Source organism: Daphnia pulex, chromosome 7 (assembly GCF_021134715.1).
Source record: "Daphnia pulex isolate KAP4 chromosome 7, ASM2113471v1".
NCBI lineage: Eukaryota > Metazoa > Arthropoda > Branchiopoda > Diplostraca > Daphniidae > Daphnia > Daphnia pulex.
The window spans coordinates 12,062,470-12,081,449 of record NC_060023.1 but is presented as its reverse complement, the minus strand read 5'-3'; the positions used below and the strand labels follow the sequence as shown (position 1 = coordinate 12,081,449).

The following is an 18,980-nucleotide window of genomic DNA, read 5'->3' as shown; positions in this document are numbered from 1 at the left end:
ACGTGTGTTTTTGTCGTCCCCCATATAGACACAACAATTGTTTGGCGTCTCTGTCGTCGGAGAAGCGGACGAATATTTCATCCGCTTCTTTTCTTTTATTTGTTTTTCATTTACACGTGTCTTGTTCTTCTTTAATTGTTATGTTGAATCATAGTATATTACCAAATTATTGTAGAGAGATTACAAAAAGAAAGCTATTTCATGTTTGCCTCCCTTTTAAAAAAGAAAAGAAGAATTCAGCTAGGCCAGATGCCAAAATGTCGTTTGTTTGTTTCTTCAATTTTTATTTTTAGTTTTTCCATTTTTTGGATTATGTTTGATTATGTTCCGTGTCCCATTTGTTTGTGTGTCTTTTGATTGTTTTAGTTTTTTTCGATGTTGATTCGACATGGATGTAGTGATCAGCTAGTCTCACCCACACACACACGTATAGGTTATATATAATTATATTAATTTCTAATTTTTAAAAGTGACATTAATTCAATTCGAAAATACGAACGTGTATACCTCCCCCACCACCACCCACCATCGACTCTTCATTTCTGTTCGAACCGTTTGACAACAACAACAACAACACGCAAGATGTTGGAAACAAGGTGTGGCGCCGTGACACCTACATGTGCCTTTTTGTTTTGTTTTTTGTTCTTTTTGATCGAAATTTCCTCGGCAGTGACACGTACAGACGCACGCCCTAGTCATGCAACAAGAACACACACACACACGTCCGACGGCCAATTTACCACAAGTATCAAATGATCCCAAATGTCAGTGTGACGTGCAGATTTTTCGCAAGGACCGGCAAACATTTTTTGGCAACCAGGTGGACGTTATCCCCCAAAAAAGGACTTGACAAGCACCTAAACAAAAACTTGTATATCTCTAATTGTGTTTTTCTTCTTTCTTTTAATTCGATTGTCTTTTGTTCAAGTTCCAAGTGAAAATTTTTTGTTGTGTTGCAAAAAGTGATGTGACGGAGTTGTTTGCTGTTGTTGTTGTTGTTGTTGTCTGGTGGGCACGTGAGATCTCGTCGTTTCATATTTTTCTTCACACCCCATTTCCCACGTTTACCTTCGTTTGAGAAAAAACAACTACGGTTGGCGATTTTTGAAGCGTCAGACATTTTTCGATACTTAAAGAAAAACTAAAACAATTATGTTGCAAGACGCCAGCAAGAGAAATTCGCCCGTGTCTATTTTTTGAAAGAAACACACACAAACTCGTGACCTAATGAGCACTTGTTGATGGTAGTCATGTTTGTAGTATTCATTTTTCAGTTCTAATTAGACAAGTTCCTGCGAGAGAGAAGAAGAAGAAGAGAAATTTGAATTTCGGGTGGGATCGACGATGCCAAATTTTATTTTTGTTTTATTTGTACGACTTTTTTTTTTGTTTCATTTTTTTCACGTTTGCACCGCAAATTTAGACAAAAATTTGATGTTACAAATTGCGATTTTTTTTTGGAAATATTTGGTGTGGAATACTTTAAACGTGTTTCAGCATGTCGCAGAGCGATTTCATTTGCCCGTTTTTTATGATGATTTCCCCCCTCCCGAATGATGGCAGCCAAGTGAAACAGTTAATACAATATTTTAAATTAGCGTCTTTAAAATAAATGTCGATTTCAATTAAATTAAAAAACAAAAGTAGGTGTGCGAAAATCGTTTTTAAGAAAAGAAATCTGGCAACGCAGCCACTCAGAAGACCGACTACAAAAATGGCAAAACGTGTTTCGTGCGGTCTCGATTTCGTTTCCCCTGCCGATATTACAAATGCTCTACAAATCGCCACAGAATCCAAGTATTAATTTGATTCCCGAAATTAATTTCACAAGAAATTGCCCCAGTCACTTGTTGCTAACAGCGTAATACTTTTGATTTCGTCAGGTATGATTTCGCTGCACTGCCAATCGCCCATCCGAGACACAAAAGAGATTTCTCCGGAAATTCTCAAGCTCGACGTCTCTCAGCTTTCACTCGAGCTGATCTCATTCTGAACAGCTCAGGTATAAAAGATAAAAAAAGTATAAATGTGTGCCGAGTGATCCCCTAATTGAAAGTTGAATGATCTCATTTCAAGACTGGAGCACGCTCATTGTTGGAAAGATTTCTCCACACATTGATTTGGATCATGAAGACAAGTTGCTGCGGCAAGAATCTGAGAAAATGCTGGAGCAAGAGTTGTCCTTTGCTGGACATCTGGGTCTCCCCGCTGTCCTTGTCCCCTTGAGAAAGAACAACACAAATTTTGCCAGATTTATGCACAACAAAGTGTTGTCTTCACCGATGAATCAGGTATTTCATTACCAATATTTTCTTTTTGCAGACGATTCAATTATCACTTTGTGCCTAGGCCAGGTACCATGTTTGGCTCCACCTCCCCATGATTTCCCCGAAAATTGAGGCTAGTCTGTTTGAAAGGGATGTGGATGAAGAAGAAGTTGATGATACTTGGCATTGGTGGAATAACTTTCGCATTACTGCAAACTTTGAGAAGAAACTCTCACTGGCCCTGGAACTCACAGCTGATTTGCCTGATGCTGAAGACATTGATCGTTGGCTGGGAGAGCCAATCAAGTGTCTTGTGGTTCCTACCCATTTATTCATGACCAACAAGAAAGGGTTTCCAGTTCTTCCCAAATCCCACCAAGTGGCCATACGTCAGTTTTTACGCCAGAAGACGCAAATTCTGATCACTGGAGCTCAGCGCCACCAACATTACAAGCATTATCAACAATATATTGAGCATTTGTGGCAAGTAAGGGGAAACAACAATCGCTTACTTTCCTTTTCAATCATCATATTGTGTTTTCTTGTAGGTTGGGTATGAATCAGATCCAGTTATGCGATTTGCACAAGGTTACGAAGACTTTCTCCAATTTCCTCTCCAACCTTTGATGGATAATCTCGAGTCTCAGACCTACGAAGTATTTGAAAAGGATCCCGTGAAATACACCGAATACCAGCGGGCGATGTATCTGGCCATCCTGGATAAAGTCCCGTTGGAAGAAAAGGACACGAAAGTCATGTAAGTTTTGTTTTTTGTTTCTTTTCTACCGAGATCTCCGTCGTAATTGAATTATTTTTGAATAACAGAACATTGATGGTTGTCGGTGCCGGTCGAGGTCCTTTAGTTCGTGCTGCCTTAACTGCCGCAGAGAAAGCTGATCGTCGCATTCGTTTGTACGCAGTGGAGAAGAATCCCAACGCCATAGTCACGTAATGTTTTGCCGCAGAAATGTTATCACTCGACTCGTATTAATCAAGTCATTTTCATTCAATAGTTTGCAGTGTCTAGCCGACGAAGAGTGGGGGGATCGAGTGACTATCGTTTCTTGTGATATGCGCGACTGGGATGCACCTGAAAAGGCAGACATCCTCGTCTCGGAATTGCTCGGATCGTTTGGAGATAACGAGCTATCGCCAGAGTGTCTGGACGGCGCCCAAAAATTCTTGAAAGGTGCCCGTGACATTGTCGTTATTTGGTGGAATACTTTGTTGCTCATTTTTATTTCATTCTTAGATGACGGGATCAGCATTCCTTCGAGCTACACTTCATTTCTGGGACCAATCCAGTCTTCCAAATTGTTCAATGAAGTGCGATCCTGTCGGGAGCGTGACAAGCCTTACTTCACTTCTTTCGAGATGTCGTACGTCGTTCACTTTCGCAACAGGACAGAACTGGCTGATCCGCAGGCCTTGTTTACATTTACTCATCCGAATAGAGGTCAGGAAAAAATTGTTTTAAAAAGCTCTGAATTTCTGCTTTAATCCTTGACTTGACTTTGACAGAAATGCCAATTGACAACAGCCGTTATGAAGTGCGGAAGTTTCCTATTAAATGCGATGCTATGCTCCACGGGTTTGCCGGCTATTTTGAAACGGTTCTCTACAAAGATGTGATGCTCTCCATCAACCCTGCAACACACTCGCCTGGAATGTTCAGTTGGTTTCCAGTTCTTTTCCCCATCCAGAATCCCATCAGTCTGAAGAAGGTAAATTCAACTGTCTCTCCCGATATCTAGACAACATTTTAAATTTTTCTTAATTTTACAGGGAGACGTTCTCGAGATTCATTTTTGGCGTTGCGTCAACCGCACCCACGTCTGGTACGAATGGTGCGTGACGAAACCTCATGGCAGTGCCATTCACAATCCGTTGGGTCGCTCGCACAATATTGGCCTCTAAATGTAACTTAATAACTAAGCATTGTTATAATCATGATTCCACTCGTGTCTAGTTCTTCCCTTGTTCATCATGGGACTGAATACAAGGATTGTTCAAGTGTTAACATTTTTGCAATTTTTTTAGAACTCAGTGGCCAAGGAAAAAGGTTTCTAACAAGGCTCAACTGTGTTCAAATCATGAAATGAATAAGAATTGATCATATTTTTGAAACATAGATAAGGTTGCAGTGGGATATCTTCAAAAAAAGCCGACTATCCTTCAAACGGTTCGAATTGGAAGATTTATTCATTCACCGAAAAAACGAGTCAATTTACTTAAATGTCAATTTGGATAAAGTGAGTTTTAAGTCATTTGGTATTAATTTGATATTGTTTGTTGTAGACCCATCCCCGGCAACGTCAACCTGCAGAAGGAAGAGGTCAGTTTGCATGTCCTTCACTTTCGAAGGTCACTGAGATCATTACGTAAAACTGTCAATGTTGTGGTGTAGAGGTTGGGTAAGAACGGAAAGTTTTACATAACCATTTGGTATTCATTTTGATAATGTTTTTTTGTAAACCCATCCCCAGCTACGTCAACCTGCGGGAGGAAAGGCCAGTTTGTATGTCATTCAACCGAAGGTCACGGAGATCATTACAGAAATTTGGTAAAACTTTCATGCAGTGGTGTAGAGGTTGGGTGAGAACGACACGTGTTGCTTCATTAGCAAGTAGGAACAATTGCCGCAAGGCTTGAGTTGAGAGGTAAGGGTGAGAAAAAGTCGTATAAAAGGAGAGAGAAAAGGCCACAGTGATCAGTCGAGTTAGCGTCTCCGACACGGGAACAACTGCAGCCCTATTGGTCTCCAACTGCCTTCTTCATCGCATTATCAGTTTGCAATCATGGGTAAACATTCAGTTTTTTTTATAACATGGAGTTGTGAATCATTCCATATTTTTCAGTTTTTTAATTTACTAGTTCTAACTGACAATTAATGTTCAAATTCTTTACTGTTTAGTCAACTGTGGGTCGTGCTGCTGTTGGGTGTTGTATCGTTGATGGCTGGGGAGACCACGGGAGTACCGATGTCTTCTGAGTATGGTGGAGACCAAACAGCAACGCCTCCGCCTTGCTACACAACGAAGTCAACATACGCAGCATCTACTTACTACACCGAGGCTCCCAAGAACTACACAACCGAGTTGTCTGCCTCAGCCTACTACACCGACGCTCTCAAGTACTACTCTTCAAGCTACTACAAAACTGAGGCTCCTGTTTACTACGCCAAGGCCACCGAGTATTACACTACAACCAAATTGTAAATATTCTGTTTCCACGTGAGTTTTGGATCAATTTATTTATTGTACTGTTTTTTTAATTTGCCAGTTATTGATGAAATTAATGTTCAAATTATTTACCCCCAGTTTACTATGGCGTCGTTCTGCTGTTGGTTGGTGTATCCTTGATGGTTGGGTCGACTACGGGTGTACCGATGTCTTGTGGGTATGGCGGATACCAAACCGCAACGCGCCCGTCTTACTGCACGACAAAAACATACGCAACAACCGGATACTACACCGCCAAGGCCCAAGACTAGTGCACCACAACTTATGATGTCCTGAACTACTACACTGAAGCCCCAGAAAAAGACTACACCGCCAAGTCAGCCGAGTATTACACCGCCAAGTCAGCCGAGTATTACACCGCCAAGTCAGCCGAGTATTACACCGCCAAGTCAGCCGAGTACTACACCGCCAAGTCAGCCGAGTACTACACCGCCAAGTCAGCCGAGTACTACACCGCCAAGTCAGCCGAGTACTACACCGCCAAGTCAGCCGAGTACTACACCGCCAAGTCAGCCGAGTACTACACCGCCAAGTCAGCCGAGTACTACACCGCCAAGTCAGCCGAGTACTACACCGCCAAGTCAGCCGATAATTCGTACATCGTTGAACCGGAAGACTAAACCGATGCTCCAGTTTACTACACTACAACCTGCGCTTTCTCCCAGATACTACACCACCAAGGCAACCGAGTATTACATCACTACTTACGCTACTACCACCTACTACACCGAAGCACCGAAGTATTACTCTGTCCCGAGTTATTACACCACCAAGGCAGCCGACTATTACACCATAAACTACGCTTCCGCAACTTACTACATGGAGCTTCCTTAATGCCAGAGTCGACTAATTGAGTTTATTATTATTTGTCGGTCGTCTTCATGATCATTAGTCACTGGGATTTAATTGTTGATCTTAAATTAGAAAATAAAAATTTTAATGCGGGTAATTCTTTTGCAAGACTTTGGTAGTAACTTCAAGCCTGTCAACGTTGTTTCATGTTTCAAAGGTGATTACTGCCATAGTCACTCTACATTCGGACATGTTCTAGTGGTTTAACAAGGTTAAGTTACGAACAAACTTGAAACTGTTGGATCTGTTAAAGGCAAGTGGCTGATCTTGGTATAAATGAAAGACTTTTGAAGTTGAGATAATTTCTAAACAATACTTGGTATAAATTAAAAGATAAAGAACAAAAAACTTATAAAAAGAATTGTGTTATATTGTCCCACCTCCACCCACAATTCCACCACATTTTACAATCACACACATACATACATACATACACTTAGGTTAACCCGTTGGCTGCCACGCCATACAACCCGTAGGTTGCTTTCTACTAATCTACGTGCCACGTCTGAAGGATCCATGACCAAGTGGGACTTGCCATTGCTGACAAGTCCGTGCTGACAAGGGGAGGACTAAGGTGCATTGCCTTTTAACAGGCTTGCCTTGCGGCAAAGTTTGGGCTTGGCGACTCCCCGACCCCGCGGCTTTTAAACCACGAGACCGAACAGCGCGGCCCGTGCAGTGGAGAACAAAGGTGTGGCAGCCAACGGGTTAACTTACACTAACACAATAATACCAACAATACGATGATCCACGTTGATGACGAGTCTCGGTGTCGGTCGCGATTTCACCGAGTTTCGTTCGCACCAGGAGCAGGGGCAACGTCCGACGGAGACCGGTGACGATTGTTAAAGATGGGAAAATCCATCTTCTCGACGTCTCCTCTGCATTACCTGAATCAAGACAAACAATTCTTATTAAGTGACATGCCAATAAAAGTTACATAATAGTCACATAATACATATGGGATCATTGATCTGTTTTTTTTTTGCTCAAAACTTCAAAGGCGCGCTTTAAATTGCTTAAAATCTACCTAAAAATATTGAGAACTGTACACATAACAAAGCTCACTTGCTAGTCTAAAAAAAAAATTCCGGAAGTATACCGGAAGTAACCACAGCGCCTCAACCATTGAGCTGTCATCAAATTAAACCACATATTCGTGATCTCCATGAAATTTGGGGTCGATTAGATGTGATTTAAACGAAATCCAAAATTTGGCCAAAATCGAGAATTTTCCTGAACTATAGTTCAGGAAAATTTTCGAAACCGGAAGTACGAAAACGTAAAAAATATAACATGAACTTTACCACAAATTTTACGAGGATCACGAATATGTGGTTCTTTTGCTCCTCGAATGAATATTTACTGAACTACAGACTGAAATGAGCAAACCGGAAGTAGAAAAAAAAAGCAAAATATCGAAAATTTAACAAGTGAGCTTTGTTACTGGCATAGTAATCGTCAGTTATCACTAAATATTTCAAAAAAATAACTGCCGATAAATGTTAAAAGACATGTGCAAAGTTTCTGAAACTGACTGTTTTGACAGCTGCAAATTTTCAAAAAGCCATCTAGCGTTGGAAAAAAGAAACTTCAATGTTAAACTTCGTTGGCGCGTAAGAAAGGCCTGATTTTGGAAACTACTACACAGACAGAGTCTAACTCAACTAGACTATTGGTAGATAACCTACGAAAATAAGTCAAAAGTTGGGTACCTGGGCATAATCCCGTGGTGAATGATGACAGGTGTGTCACAGCGGGCGGAAGCGAACACTGAAGTGATTTAACTCGCCAATGAAGCACAAGAAGCAGCGTACGTGGTGAAGATAAGGACCCGAACGTTGGTAGAAGTCCTTCTTCTGTCATGGACAAAAACCAGCGTTGGTTCAGGACTCACGATTCCATGAAGAAACTGCGTTGTAGTTTGAAACAGGCGGCCGACTCGCGATGTCAGAGGACGTCATAAATAGTTCTGTAAAAATGAGTTGGGAATTAAAAGGAAGCTTAAACAAAATTAACTCATAATAGCATGGTAAAAGGTGATAATGATGTTTACCTTTATCATTTGGGTGACGAATTCAGAAAGACATTAGACTTTGATCAAGCAGATCTGGAAATGTACTAAATACACCTCTTCATGTACATTCACTGAAACTGGAACTCTAAGTAGCAATGGGATAAGGAAAATTGTCTTTATTATTTACAAATTTACACAAATTATATATGAAAAACAAAACTCTACCTATCTCTCAGCTGGGTTGCCTTCTGAGCGGCTGCAGAAACAGTTGTACACTCGACAAACATTCTGACAACACTTGCAAGATTCAGAAAAGATCCTATGGTCCATGCACAAGAACTTTTGTCTAATTCCACTGTATGTGGGCTTCAAATATGGGTTTCAGGCTTTTGACAGCATAAGGATCTAATGGATGGAAAGCGACTTTAGCATTAAGTCAACTTGTTGGAATGACGGACTGACTTTCTAGAATTTGAAGAAATGGATGTAATAGATAAAAAAATAAGGAAACTAGGTCAAGATAAACCTACACCATAAACCTACAAACGAAGTTCAATTGAGTATTGGGTTCTATTAAGGTTAAATCTATTGCCACGACATGATGTCGTGGCGCGACGGTCGAAACTGTCTATTGCCACGACAGATGTCGTGGCAATAAAGAGAAAATTGTCTATTGCCACGACACGCCACGATACGCCTATACTTCCTCTCTAGTCCCTCATGTCGTGGCAATAACACGAAAATTGTCTATTGCCACGACATAATTTTTTTTTTTAAATTCGACATTCACGCATGTTAGGTTAGGTTAGGTTAGGTTAGGTTAGGTTAGGTTAGGTTGGGTTAGGTTAGGTTAGGTTAGGTTAGGTTAGGTTATATATGTCAAAATTTTTACACGATTATTTCAGTAGTGGTAGCCGAATGGTCAGCGATGAATGCCACCATGCGATAGCATGGCGTTCGATTCTCCGTCAAGAGGGTAATTTTTTATTTGGAGATTACAACAAAGGTTGAGTTTCACGGGATAATTGACAAGAAAAATGATGCGGGAATTATTCACATTTAGTTTTACCCTATTTAGTAGTTTTCCTAAACATCTTCTGTGGAACTTAGTACGAAAACGCATGTCGTGGCAATAGACAAAATTCGTGTTATTGCCACGACATGAGGGACTAGAGAGGAAGTATAGGCGTATCGTGGCAATAGACAATTTTCTCTTTATTGCCACGACAGATGTCGTGACAATAGACAGTTTTGACCGTCGCGCCACGACATATGTCGTGACAATAGATCTAACCTTCTATTAACGGTGGAGTTCTTCTGTCAACAACCCTTATTTACTGACCGCTAGATGCCACTGTCTTCAGTTGATTTTGTCATACAACCTGCATCATGAAACATGGCGAAACAAATTGTTGCTATTTACTTATTTTTCTGTGAATTCTCAATTGAACTTCGTTTGTGTAAGTTTATCTTGACCTTGTTTCTTCATTTTGAAATATTACATCCATCTCTTTAAATTCTAGAAAGTCAGTCCGTCATTCCAACAAGTTGACTTAATGCTAAAGTCGCTTTCCATCCATTAGATCCTTATGCTGTCAAAAGCCTGAAACCCATATTTGAAGCCCACATACAGTGGAATTAGACAAAAGTTCTTGTGCATGGACCATAGGATCTTTTCTGAATCTTGCAAGTGTTGTCAGAATGTTTGTCGAGTGTACAACTGTTTCTGCAGCCGCTCAGAAGGCAACCCAGCTGAGAGATAGGTAGAGTTTTGTTTTTCATATATAATTTGTGTAAATTTGTAAATAATAAAGACAATTTTCCTTATCCCATTGCTACTTAGAGTTCCAGTTTCAGTGAATGTACATGAAGAGGTGTATTTAGTACATTTCCAGATCTGCTTGATCAAAGTCTAATGTCTTTCTGAATTCGTCACCCAAATGATAAAGGTAAACATCATTATCACCTTTTACCATGCTATTATGAGTTAATTTTGTTTAAGCTTCCTTTTAATTCCCAACTCATTTTTACAGAACTATTTATGACGTCCTCTGACATCGCGAGTCGGCCGCCTGTTTCAAACTACAACGCAGTTTCTTCATGGAATCGTGAGTCCTGAACCAACGCTGGTTTTTGTCCATGACAGAAGAAGGACTTCTACCAACGTTCGGGTCCTTATCTTCACCACGTACGCTGCTTCTTGTGCTTCATTGGCGAGTTAAATCACTTCAGTGTTCGCTTCCGCCCGCTGTGACACACCTGTCATCATTCACCACGGGATTATGCCCAGGTACCCAACTTTTGACTTATTTTCGTAGGTTATCTACCAATAGTCTAGTTGAGTTAGACTCTGTCTGTGTAGTAGTTTCCAAAATCAGGCCTTTCTTACGCGCCAACGAAGTTTAACATTGAAGTTTCTTTTTTCCAACGCTAGATGGCTTTTTGAAAATTTGCAGCTGTCAAAACAGTCAGTTTCAGAAACTTTGCACATGTCTTTTAACATTTATCGGCAGTTATTTTTTTGAAATATTTAGTGATAACTGACGATTACTATGCCAGTAACAAAGCTCACTTGTTAAATTTTCGATATTTTGCTTTTTTTTTCTACTTCCGGTTTGCTCATTTCAGTCTGTAGTTCAGTAAATATTCATTCGAGGAGCAAAAGAACCACATATTCGTGATCCTCGTAAAATTTGTGGTAAAGTTCATGTTATATTTTTTACGTTTTCGTACTTCCGGTTTCGAAAATTTTCCTGAACTATAGTTCAGGAAAATTCTCGATTTTGGCCAAATTTTGGATTTCGTTTAAATCACATCTAATCGACCCCAAATTTCATGGAGATCACGAATATGTGGTTTAATTTGATGACAGCTCAATGGTTGAGGCGCTGTGGTTACTTCCGGTATACTTCCGGAATTTTTTTTTTAGACTAGCAAGTGAGCTTTGTTATGTGTACAGTTCTCAATATTTTTAGGTAGATTTTAAGCAATTTAAAGCGCGCCTTTGAAGTTTTGAGCAAAAAAAAAACAGATCAATGATCCCATATGTATTATGTGACTATTATGTAACTTTTATTGGCATGTCACTTAATAAGAATTGTTTGTCTTGATTCAGGTAATGCAGAGGAGACGTCGAGAAGATGGATTTTCCCATCTTTAACAATCGTCACCGGTCTCCGTCGGACGTTGCCCCTGCTCCTGGTGCGAACGAAACTCGGTGAAATCGCGACCGACACCGAGACTCGTCATCAACGTGGATCATCGTATTGTTGGTATTATTGTGTTAGTGTAAGTTAACCCGTTGGCTGCCACACCTTTGTTCTCCACTGCACGGGCCGCGCTGTTCGGTCTCGTGGTTTAAAAGCCGCGGGGTCGGGGAGTCGCCAAGCCCAAACTTTGCCGCAAGGCAAGCCTGTTAAAAGGCAATGCACCTTAGTCCTCCCCTTGTCAGCACGGACTTGTCAGCAATGGCAAGTCCCACTTGGTCATGGATCCTTCAGACGTGGCACGTAGATTAGTAGAAAGCAACCTACGGGTTGTATGGCGTGGCAGCCAACGGGTTAACCTAAGTGTATGTATGTATGTATGTGTGTGATTGTAAAATGTGGTGGAATTGTGGGTGGAGGTGGGACAATATAACACAATTCTTTTTATAAGTTTTTTGTTCTTTATCTTTTAATTTATACCAAGTATTGTTTAGAAATTATCTCAACTTCAAAAGTCTTTCATTTATACCAAGATCAGCCACTTGCCTTTAACAGATCCAACAGTTTCAAGTTTGTTCGTAACTTAACCTTGTTAAACCACTAGAACATGTCCGAATGTAGAGTGACTATGGCAGTAATCACCTTTGAAACATGAAACAACGTTGACAGGCTTGAAGTTACTACCAAAGTCTTGCAAAAGAATTACCCGCATTAAAATTTTTATTTTCTAATTTAAGATCAACAATTAAATCCCAGTGACTAATGATCATGAAGACGACCGACAAATAATAATAAACTCAATTAGTCGACTCTGGCATTAAGGAAGCTCCATGTAGTAAGTTGCGGAAGCGTAGTTTATGGTGTAATAGTCGGCTGCCTTGGTGGTGTAATAACTCGGGACAGAGTAATACTTCGGTGCTTCGGTGTAGTAGGTGGTAGTAGCGTAAGTAGTGATGTAATACTCGGTTGCCTTGGTGGTGTAGTATCTGGGAGAAAGCGCAGGTTGTAGTGTAGTAAACTGGAGCATCGGTTTAGTCTTCCGGTTCAACGATGTACGAATTATCGGCTGACTTGGCGGTGTAGTACTCGGCTGACTTGGCGGTGTAGTACTCGGCTGACTTGGCGGTGTAGTACTCGGCTGACTTGGCGGTGTAGTACTCGGCTGACTTGGCGGTGTAGTACTCGGCTGACTTGGCGGTGTAGTACTCGGCTGACTTGGCGGTGTAGTACTCGGCTGACTTGGCGGTGTAGTACTCGGCTGACTTGGCGGTGTAGTACTCGGCTGACTTGACGGTGTAGTACTCGGCTGACTTGGCGGTGTAGTACTCGGCTGACTTGGCGGTGTAGTACTCGGCTGACTTGGCGGTGTAGTACTCGGCTGACTTGGCGGTGTAGTACTCGGCTGACTTGGCGGTGTAGTACTCGGCTGACTTGGCGGTGTAGTACTCGGCTGACTTGACGGTGTAGTACTCGGCTGACTTGACGGTGTAGTACTCGGCTGACTTGGCGGTGTAGTACTCGGCTGACTTGGCGGTGTAATACTCGGCTGACTTGGCGGTGTAATACTCGGCTGACTTGGCGGTGTAATACTCGGCTGACTTGGCGGTGTAGTCTTTTTCTGGGGCTTCAGTGTAGTAGTTCAGGACATCATAAGTTGTGGTGCACTAGTCTTGGGCCTTGGCGGTGTAGTATCCGGTTGTTGCGTATGTTTTTGTCGTGCAGTAAGACGGGCGCGTTGCGGTTTGGTATCCGCCATACCCACAAGACATCGGTACACCCGTAGTCGACCCAACCATCAAGGATACACCAACCAACAGCAGAACGACGCCATATTTAACTGGGGGTAAATAATTTGAACATTAATTTCATCAAAAACTGGCAAATTGAAAAACAGTACAATAAATAAATTGATCCAAAACTCACGTGGAAACAGAATATTTACAATTTGGTTGTAGTGTAATACTCGGTGGCCTTGGCGACGTAAACAGGAGCCTCAGTTTTGTAGTAGCTTGAAGAGTAGTACTTGAGAGCGTCGGTGTAGTAGGCTGAGGCAGACAACTCGGTTGTGTAGTTCTTGGGAGCCTCGGTGTAGTAAGTAGATGCTGCGTATGTTGACTTCGTTGTGTAGCAAGGCGGAGGCGTTGCTGTTTGGTTTCCACCATACTCAGAAGACATCGGTACTCCCGTGGTCTCCCCAGCCATCAACGATACAACACCCAACAGCAGCACGACCCACAGTTGACTAAACAGTAAAGAATTTGAACATTAATTGTCAGTTAGAACTAGTAAATTAAAAAACTGAAAAATATGGAATGATTCACAACTCCATGTTATAAAAAAAACTGAATGTTTACCCATGATTGCAAACTGATAATGCGATGAAGAAGGCAGTTGGAGACCAATAGGGCTGCAGTTGTTCCCGTGTCGGAGACGCTAACTCGACTGATCACTGTGGCCTTTTCTCTCTCCTTTTATACGACTTTTTCTCACCCTTACCTCTCAACTCAAGCCTTGCGGCAATTGTTCCTACTTGCTAATGAAGCAACACGTGTCGTTCTCACCCAACCTCTACACCACTGCATGAAAGTTTTACCAAATTTCTGTAATGATCTCCGTGACCTTCGGTTGAATGACATACAAACTGGCCTTTCCTCCCGCAGGTTGACGTAGCTGGGGATGGGTTTACAAAAAAACATTATCAAAATGAATACCAAATGGTTATGTAAAACTTTCCGTTCTTACCCAACCTCTACACCACAACATTGACAGTTTTACGTAATGATCTCAGTGACCTTCGAAAGTGAAGGACATGCAAACTGACCTCTTCCTTCTGCAGGTTGACGTTGCCGGGGATGGGTCTACAACAAACAATATCAAATTAATACCAAATGACTTAAAACTCACTTTATCCAAATTGACATTTAAGTAAATTGACTCGTATCTTCGGTGAATGAATAAATCTTCCATTTCGAACCGCTTTTTTTAAGATATTCTACTGCAAACTTATCTATAAAGTTTCAAACACATGATCAATCCATATTCATTTCATGATGTGCACACAGTTGACCCTTGTTAGAAACCTCCTTTCTTAGTCAATAGAACTCTTCCTAGCTCAAAATAGAATAGCATATTTCCGGAATTGGTCGATTGACAGATAGTTCTTTCAAATAAGACACCCATTGACGCCCTTCAGTGAGATCTAGTGTTTCAATACTCAAAAAATTCCAAACAGAAGCTTAAAATTTGTAACAAATTTTCCTACTTACACACCTGAACGAATCTCCCACACCAACACCCCTGAAGGAATCTACAACAGTCTGCGCCAGGAATTGAACACGGGACTCCCGCGTAAATCATACAAGCTAAACCAAATGAGCTAATGATAAAACATTTGACAAACTAAACTTTCTATAAGACAAGTTTCCATTTAAAATAGTTTCGACGTCCTTAGATCGCTCAAAATGTAAAAATGATGTAATGGTTGTGGTAATGGTTGTGGCAACTGTTTGTTGATTCCAAATGTCCCGTGTTCAATTTTTACTCCCTACACATGTCCGATTGCACCTCTTTGTTGCCTCCGGTTGTCTCCCACTGTTCCCATGTCTGTGTGTAAAAATAATGTACTAACACAATTACTACCTCAATCTTAAAATATCTACTAAAACTTATGCACTGTAGCCAAGGGGTCCGCAACTCAAATTTATTTTTTATTTTTTTTACTTTTTCCTTGCTTTATTTTTCCTTTTTTACTTTTGAGATAGGCTTTCCTTCAAGCGAAAATAAAAGGGTAGGGAGGGGATGGGGAGGAGGGGGGGTTCGTTCGCGCGCGCCCTTCTTTTAGCACGTAAAGTAAATTTCCTTTTTTTTTCCTTTTTTCACTTTTTTTTTGCTTTTTTACCTTTTTTATTGTAGTAAATTTGAGTTGCGGACCCCTTGACTGTAGCAATTATAGCTTTTCAAGTTCATTGTTAAAGAAGAGCGTTGTTTATTACATCGAGCATTTGCTGGTTTTGTGAGAAGTTGACCAACAAATGCTGATGACGACAGACACGCCACACTCTGTTGGAACAGACCAAACAGTTATCTAACGACCAGTGAAAATTGGACAACTAAACTTTTCGACCTCACCGATGAGCGGTTATTTTCTTATTGTTTCCTATCCTAACCTCTGACTCAAGAGGAACGACACATTTCCCTTAAATGAATTTGGCGAAATCTTAAAAGTTAGTAACCGGCAGGAAAAGGAAGTGAGTACAGTCGTCCTATCAGGATCTGATGTTTGCACCTTGATCATCAGGGTGAACATCACGCGAACACTTTTCCCAACAAGATCTATTAGATTACTATTTTTAAAACGCTAAATTTCAAGAACTACGCGGCAGTTTGGAGTTGAAGCTACTTAAAAACGAGGAAGACAAGTGAAGATAGAAATGGAAGGGCCTAGCATCTGTCGGTCGATACGCGAAAGAAGACGATCGTATTAAAATCAGTCAATAAGTAAAATAACTTGACTGAAATTCACAACGAAGATAGTGTTGCCTAATCTAATTTACCACTAAAGAGTTAAAAGCTTAATAATACAGGTAAGATAAAAAAAGAACGTACTTTGTCACAGTTTAAACTGAATTGCTGCCAAGATTTTTCATTGAAGTCTGAATTTCTGAAAGAGAGTAGCTGTAAAGTTTTCCCATAGCAAGGGTAACTTACAACTCACCAGTGATGTTCATTGGATTGATGAAAAGAAACCGATGAAACCGAAAGAAAGACGGTAGCCCTCTTTTAGCAGATCTCCTGTTGAAAAATTTAAAAAGATAAACATATCAGTAGCTATCTACTTGTAATAAAAAAAGCACCGAAACACTTACTGGAAAATCTTCAACCGACCATTCAAATAGAAAATAAAGAAAGGAAGATAAAACTTGACCATGGTAACAGTGATCAGGTTATCTAGACTATCCAGAACAGATATCCAACAGCCTTCGCCCGGAATTGAACATCGTGACAGACAAAGCCTGTACGACTTAGTTACTACTACGACTCAAACTGTTCGATCCTTAGCATCCATAACTCTGATCCAGCCACCCTTTTAAGAATATGATCGACCTCCTGAGATACATAAGACCACGGTTTAATGCTTATAGAACCCAGTGTTGATTCTAAAGGTCATGGGTTCGATTCTTAATCACCCACATGTCCCAATGTCCATCCTTGTTGTCTCCCACTTTTTCCCATGTCATTATGCATAATATACCTCTGCTAACATAACTAATTCTTCCATCTACTAACACTTATGCGCTGTAGCATATCAAAGAAAAAAACTTGCGATCATCAGTTTAGGGCAAGCCAGATCAATTACCTATCGTAGGACGTTGTACAATCTTGTACGACGTTGTACTCGAGCGTTAACTACTGCTGCAATAGACCGGAATGAGAGATGGCGAACCTTAAACGAAAAACATTTTTAGTTTAGCTGGAAAAAGAATTAAGGAGGAAATTCAGCAAAGGGGGAGATACTCTTGCATAAACAGGAAATGCGAAACAAATCTAAGTTTCGGAAAATTTCTATAATTTGATGCACATCACAATAATCTAAGCCAACTAATCTTGGTAATCACCCTTTCTTTAATAAGCCACTGACAACCCGGCAGTTTTGTTCACTTGATTGCCGAAAGAAACTCGACAATGGCCCTCTTCATAGCAGATCCCCTGTTGAGCTAGCTATTACAACAGGCCACAAGCCCAGTAGTAATCTTCTTATTAAATATTCAAAACTAAAAAATTTACTAGAACCTACCAAAGCTTCAAACGGCTTGAAAATGTACATAACCGGTTGAAAGGTAGCAACAACTAGGTGACATGATACAAGGTAATGGTGATAGGAAGTAGGTGACATGAAACAAGAGTAAAATTACTACCTAAAGGCCTGCAGTTGAACGGCTCAGACTGGGCACAGCTGAGATACAGTGTTAAATTTGTTGCCCAGTGTCATCAATTCGGTCTCAGACTCAGCATTGAACAACTTCTTGACTTTGGCGTTGATGACGTTCTGGCGAATGTTGTTGACTGCTGGATTCGTAGTGATTGGAACAGTGCAAAAGGGCTAGTTTCCACTTCCACAGATCTAAACGCTCGGCGAATTGCAACTCTTCTAGTAATATTTCCACAGAAAGATCGCGAGGCCACTAAGTAGTGTTGGGAAGAGAATAATTGCATCACATCAATAACAAAATCGAACTAAAATTTTAATACTAACTAACTACCTGGTTGGCCGTTTGCCTTTTTATGTACTTCTCCGAGGTTGACACTTGAATGTTCTGCACTTGATCGCACCATTTGCTGTCTATGAGCCCAAGGCAACGTGACATAAATCTTCGTCCAACCGCAAGTCAAGCAACAAACTGGCACTTCTCTCGAAACGCCAACCCTTTCCTAAAAGCAGAAAGCATTTATAAAAAGCCATTACCATGATTACTGATGAGGATTCCCTTCCTGGAGTAACTTACCAGTTGAATTTTAAGAGGCATTGGCATTAGATTTTAAAAAAAGTAGATGAGAAATGTCATTGTAAACCTCTTTACTGCTTCAATAGAGGTAAATGCATTTCCTCGTGACTAAAGTCCTGACTGTATCACACGACGCAAACAGTCTGAGTCTACTGAGAATAAGAGAAAAAAATACAAGAACTTATTCTACAGAGAAAATAGAAAGGTTTAGTACTTGACCTGAAAAGCTCAGCGATAAGGTGACAAACCTTGAAGAGTAAATGAAGAGGACTCATGCTCAATATGGTTCAAATAGAAAGAGCAGCAACAACTGAAACAAAAATTAAGTTGAATGATATAACTTTGAAATAAATGTTCCATCATCCTCAATGTCAAGTGGTGTTTATACTTACAGCTTATCACTCTTGATTAGCCACACAAGGGGTGGTAGCACAGGCAATCCAAAATTCACTGAGGGAGAAAAAAATTTAGAAAGATAACTGTAAAGTCAGGGCAAGAGATTCGAGCAACAATTATCCTATCAAAATGCACCTTTTGCTAAGTATTCACTACTTATTTAATTTGCAAATAATTTTAACCCAGAGTCAAGACCACGCGGTTTTTTTCTTTACCTGTGGATCATTGTCATGCAAATATGCAACATTCGTCTGCTCCTTTCTCCTGTTGCCAGATTTAAAAAAACAATTTTGTGGAACTTTTTTTAGCCCTTCCCCTGGCGGGCGGCAGCCGGCAGGGGCCAAATTACCGAGATATTATTGAGATAGAGATAGATCGTCTTCCCCCCCCCCCTATAAATCCTATTTTTTGTGGGAAAAAATCATTAACAGCCCTTCGGGTACCTTGCTTTTGCTAAACGCATGCGCAGGTAGCTAACTCACTCTGTGAAGTTTCAA

The 18,980-nt window shown here is 40.7% G+C and overlaps 1 protein-coding gene and 5 long non-coding RNA genes across 10 annotated transcripts; 2 read left to right on the top strand and 4 right to left on the bottom strand.

Moving 5' to 3' along the window:
• The first annotated feature begins 26 nt into the window (after positions 1 to 26).
• On the top strand, positions 27 to 4,287 carry LOC124198177 (protein arginine N-methyltransferase 5-like). 2 transcript variants are annotated; one of them, XM_046593882.1, is made up of 10 exons: positions 27 to 1,797; positions 1,884 to 2,002; positions 2,077 to 2,291; positions 2,350 to 2,754; positions 2,816 to 3,024; positions 3,093 to 3,215; positions 3,281 to 3,456; positions 3,520 to 3,723; positions 3,789 to 3,991; positions 4,053 to 4,287. In XM_046593882.1, exons 1-10 carry the CDS (start codon positions 1,613 to 1,615, stop codon positions 4,182 to 4,184), a joined length of 1,971 nt encoding a protein of 656 aa, XP_046449838.1. In that variant the 5' UTR covers positions 27 to 1,612; the 3' UTR covers positions 4,185 to 4,287. The 2 variants fall into 2 exon arrangements, with proteins under 2 accessions (XP_046449838.1, XP_046449837.1); XM_046593881.1 differs by having other exon boundaries at positions 1,639 to 1,797; positions 3,281 to 3,723.
• Positions 4,288 to 7,083: 2,796 nt separating this feature from the next.
• Positions 7,084 to 8,935, bottom strand: LOC124196625. The gene is made up of 4 exons (XR_006875768.1): positions 8,604 to 8,935; positions 8,418 to 8,523; positions 8,077 to 8,333; positions 7,084 to 7,251 (listed from the first exon to the last, which is right to left on the bottom strand). It is a non-coding gene; the product is annotated as an uncharacterized LOC124196625 (long non-coding RNA).
• Positions 8,936 to 9,713: 778 nt separating this feature from the next.
• On the top strand, positions 9,714 to 11,661 carry LOC124196624. Its single transcript, XR_006875767.1, has 5 exons — positions 9,714 to 9,838; positions 9,902 to 10,141; positions 10,222 to 10,327; positions 10,412 to 10,668; positions 11,494 to 11,661. It is a non-coding gene; the product is annotated as an uncharacterized LOC124196624 (long non-coding RNA).
• A 625-nt stretch (positions 11,662 to 12,286) lies between these two features.
• Positions 12,287 to 14,367, bottom strand: LOC124196621. Of its 2 annotated transcripts, XR_006875762.1 has the most exons (4): positions 14,327 to 14,367; positions 13,939 to 14,254; positions 13,508 to 13,826; positions 12,287 to 13,421 (listed from the first exon to the last, which is right to left on the bottom strand). It is a non-coding gene; the product is annotated as an uncharacterized LOC124196621 (long non-coding RNA). The 2 variants fall into 2 exon arrangements; XR_006875761.1 differs by lacking the exon at positions 14,327 to 14,367 and having other exon boundaries at positions 13,527 to 13,826; positions 13,939 to 14,249.
• Positions 14,368 to 15,315: 948 nt separating this feature from the next.
• Positions 15,316 to 18,008, bottom strand: LOC124196626. 3 transcript variants are annotated; one of them, XR_006875771.1, is made up of 5 exons: positions 17,845 to 18,008; positions 17,500 to 17,766; positions 16,941 to 17,027; positions 16,299 to 16,375; positions 15,316 to 16,244 (listed from the first exon to the last, which is right to left on the bottom strand). It is a non-coding gene; the product is annotated as an uncharacterized LOC124196626 (long non-coding RNA). The 3 variants fall into 3 exon arrangements; XR_006875769.1 differs by having other exon boundaries at positions 15,316 to 16,375; XR_006875770.1 differs by lacking the exon at positions 16,941 to 17,027 and having other exon boundaries at positions 15,316 to 16,375.
• An 84-nt stretch (positions 18,009 to 18,092) lies between these two features.
• LOC124196629 lies at positions 18,093 to 18,718 on the bottom strand. The gene is made up of 3 exons (XR_006875773.1): positions 18,619 to 18,718; positions 18,480 to 18,537; positions 18,093 to 18,397 (listed from the first exon to the last, which is right to left on the bottom strand). It is a non-coding gene; the product is annotated as an uncharacterized LOC124196629 (long non-coding RNA).
• Between the last annotated feature and the right edge of the window lie 262 nt (positions 18,719 to 18,980).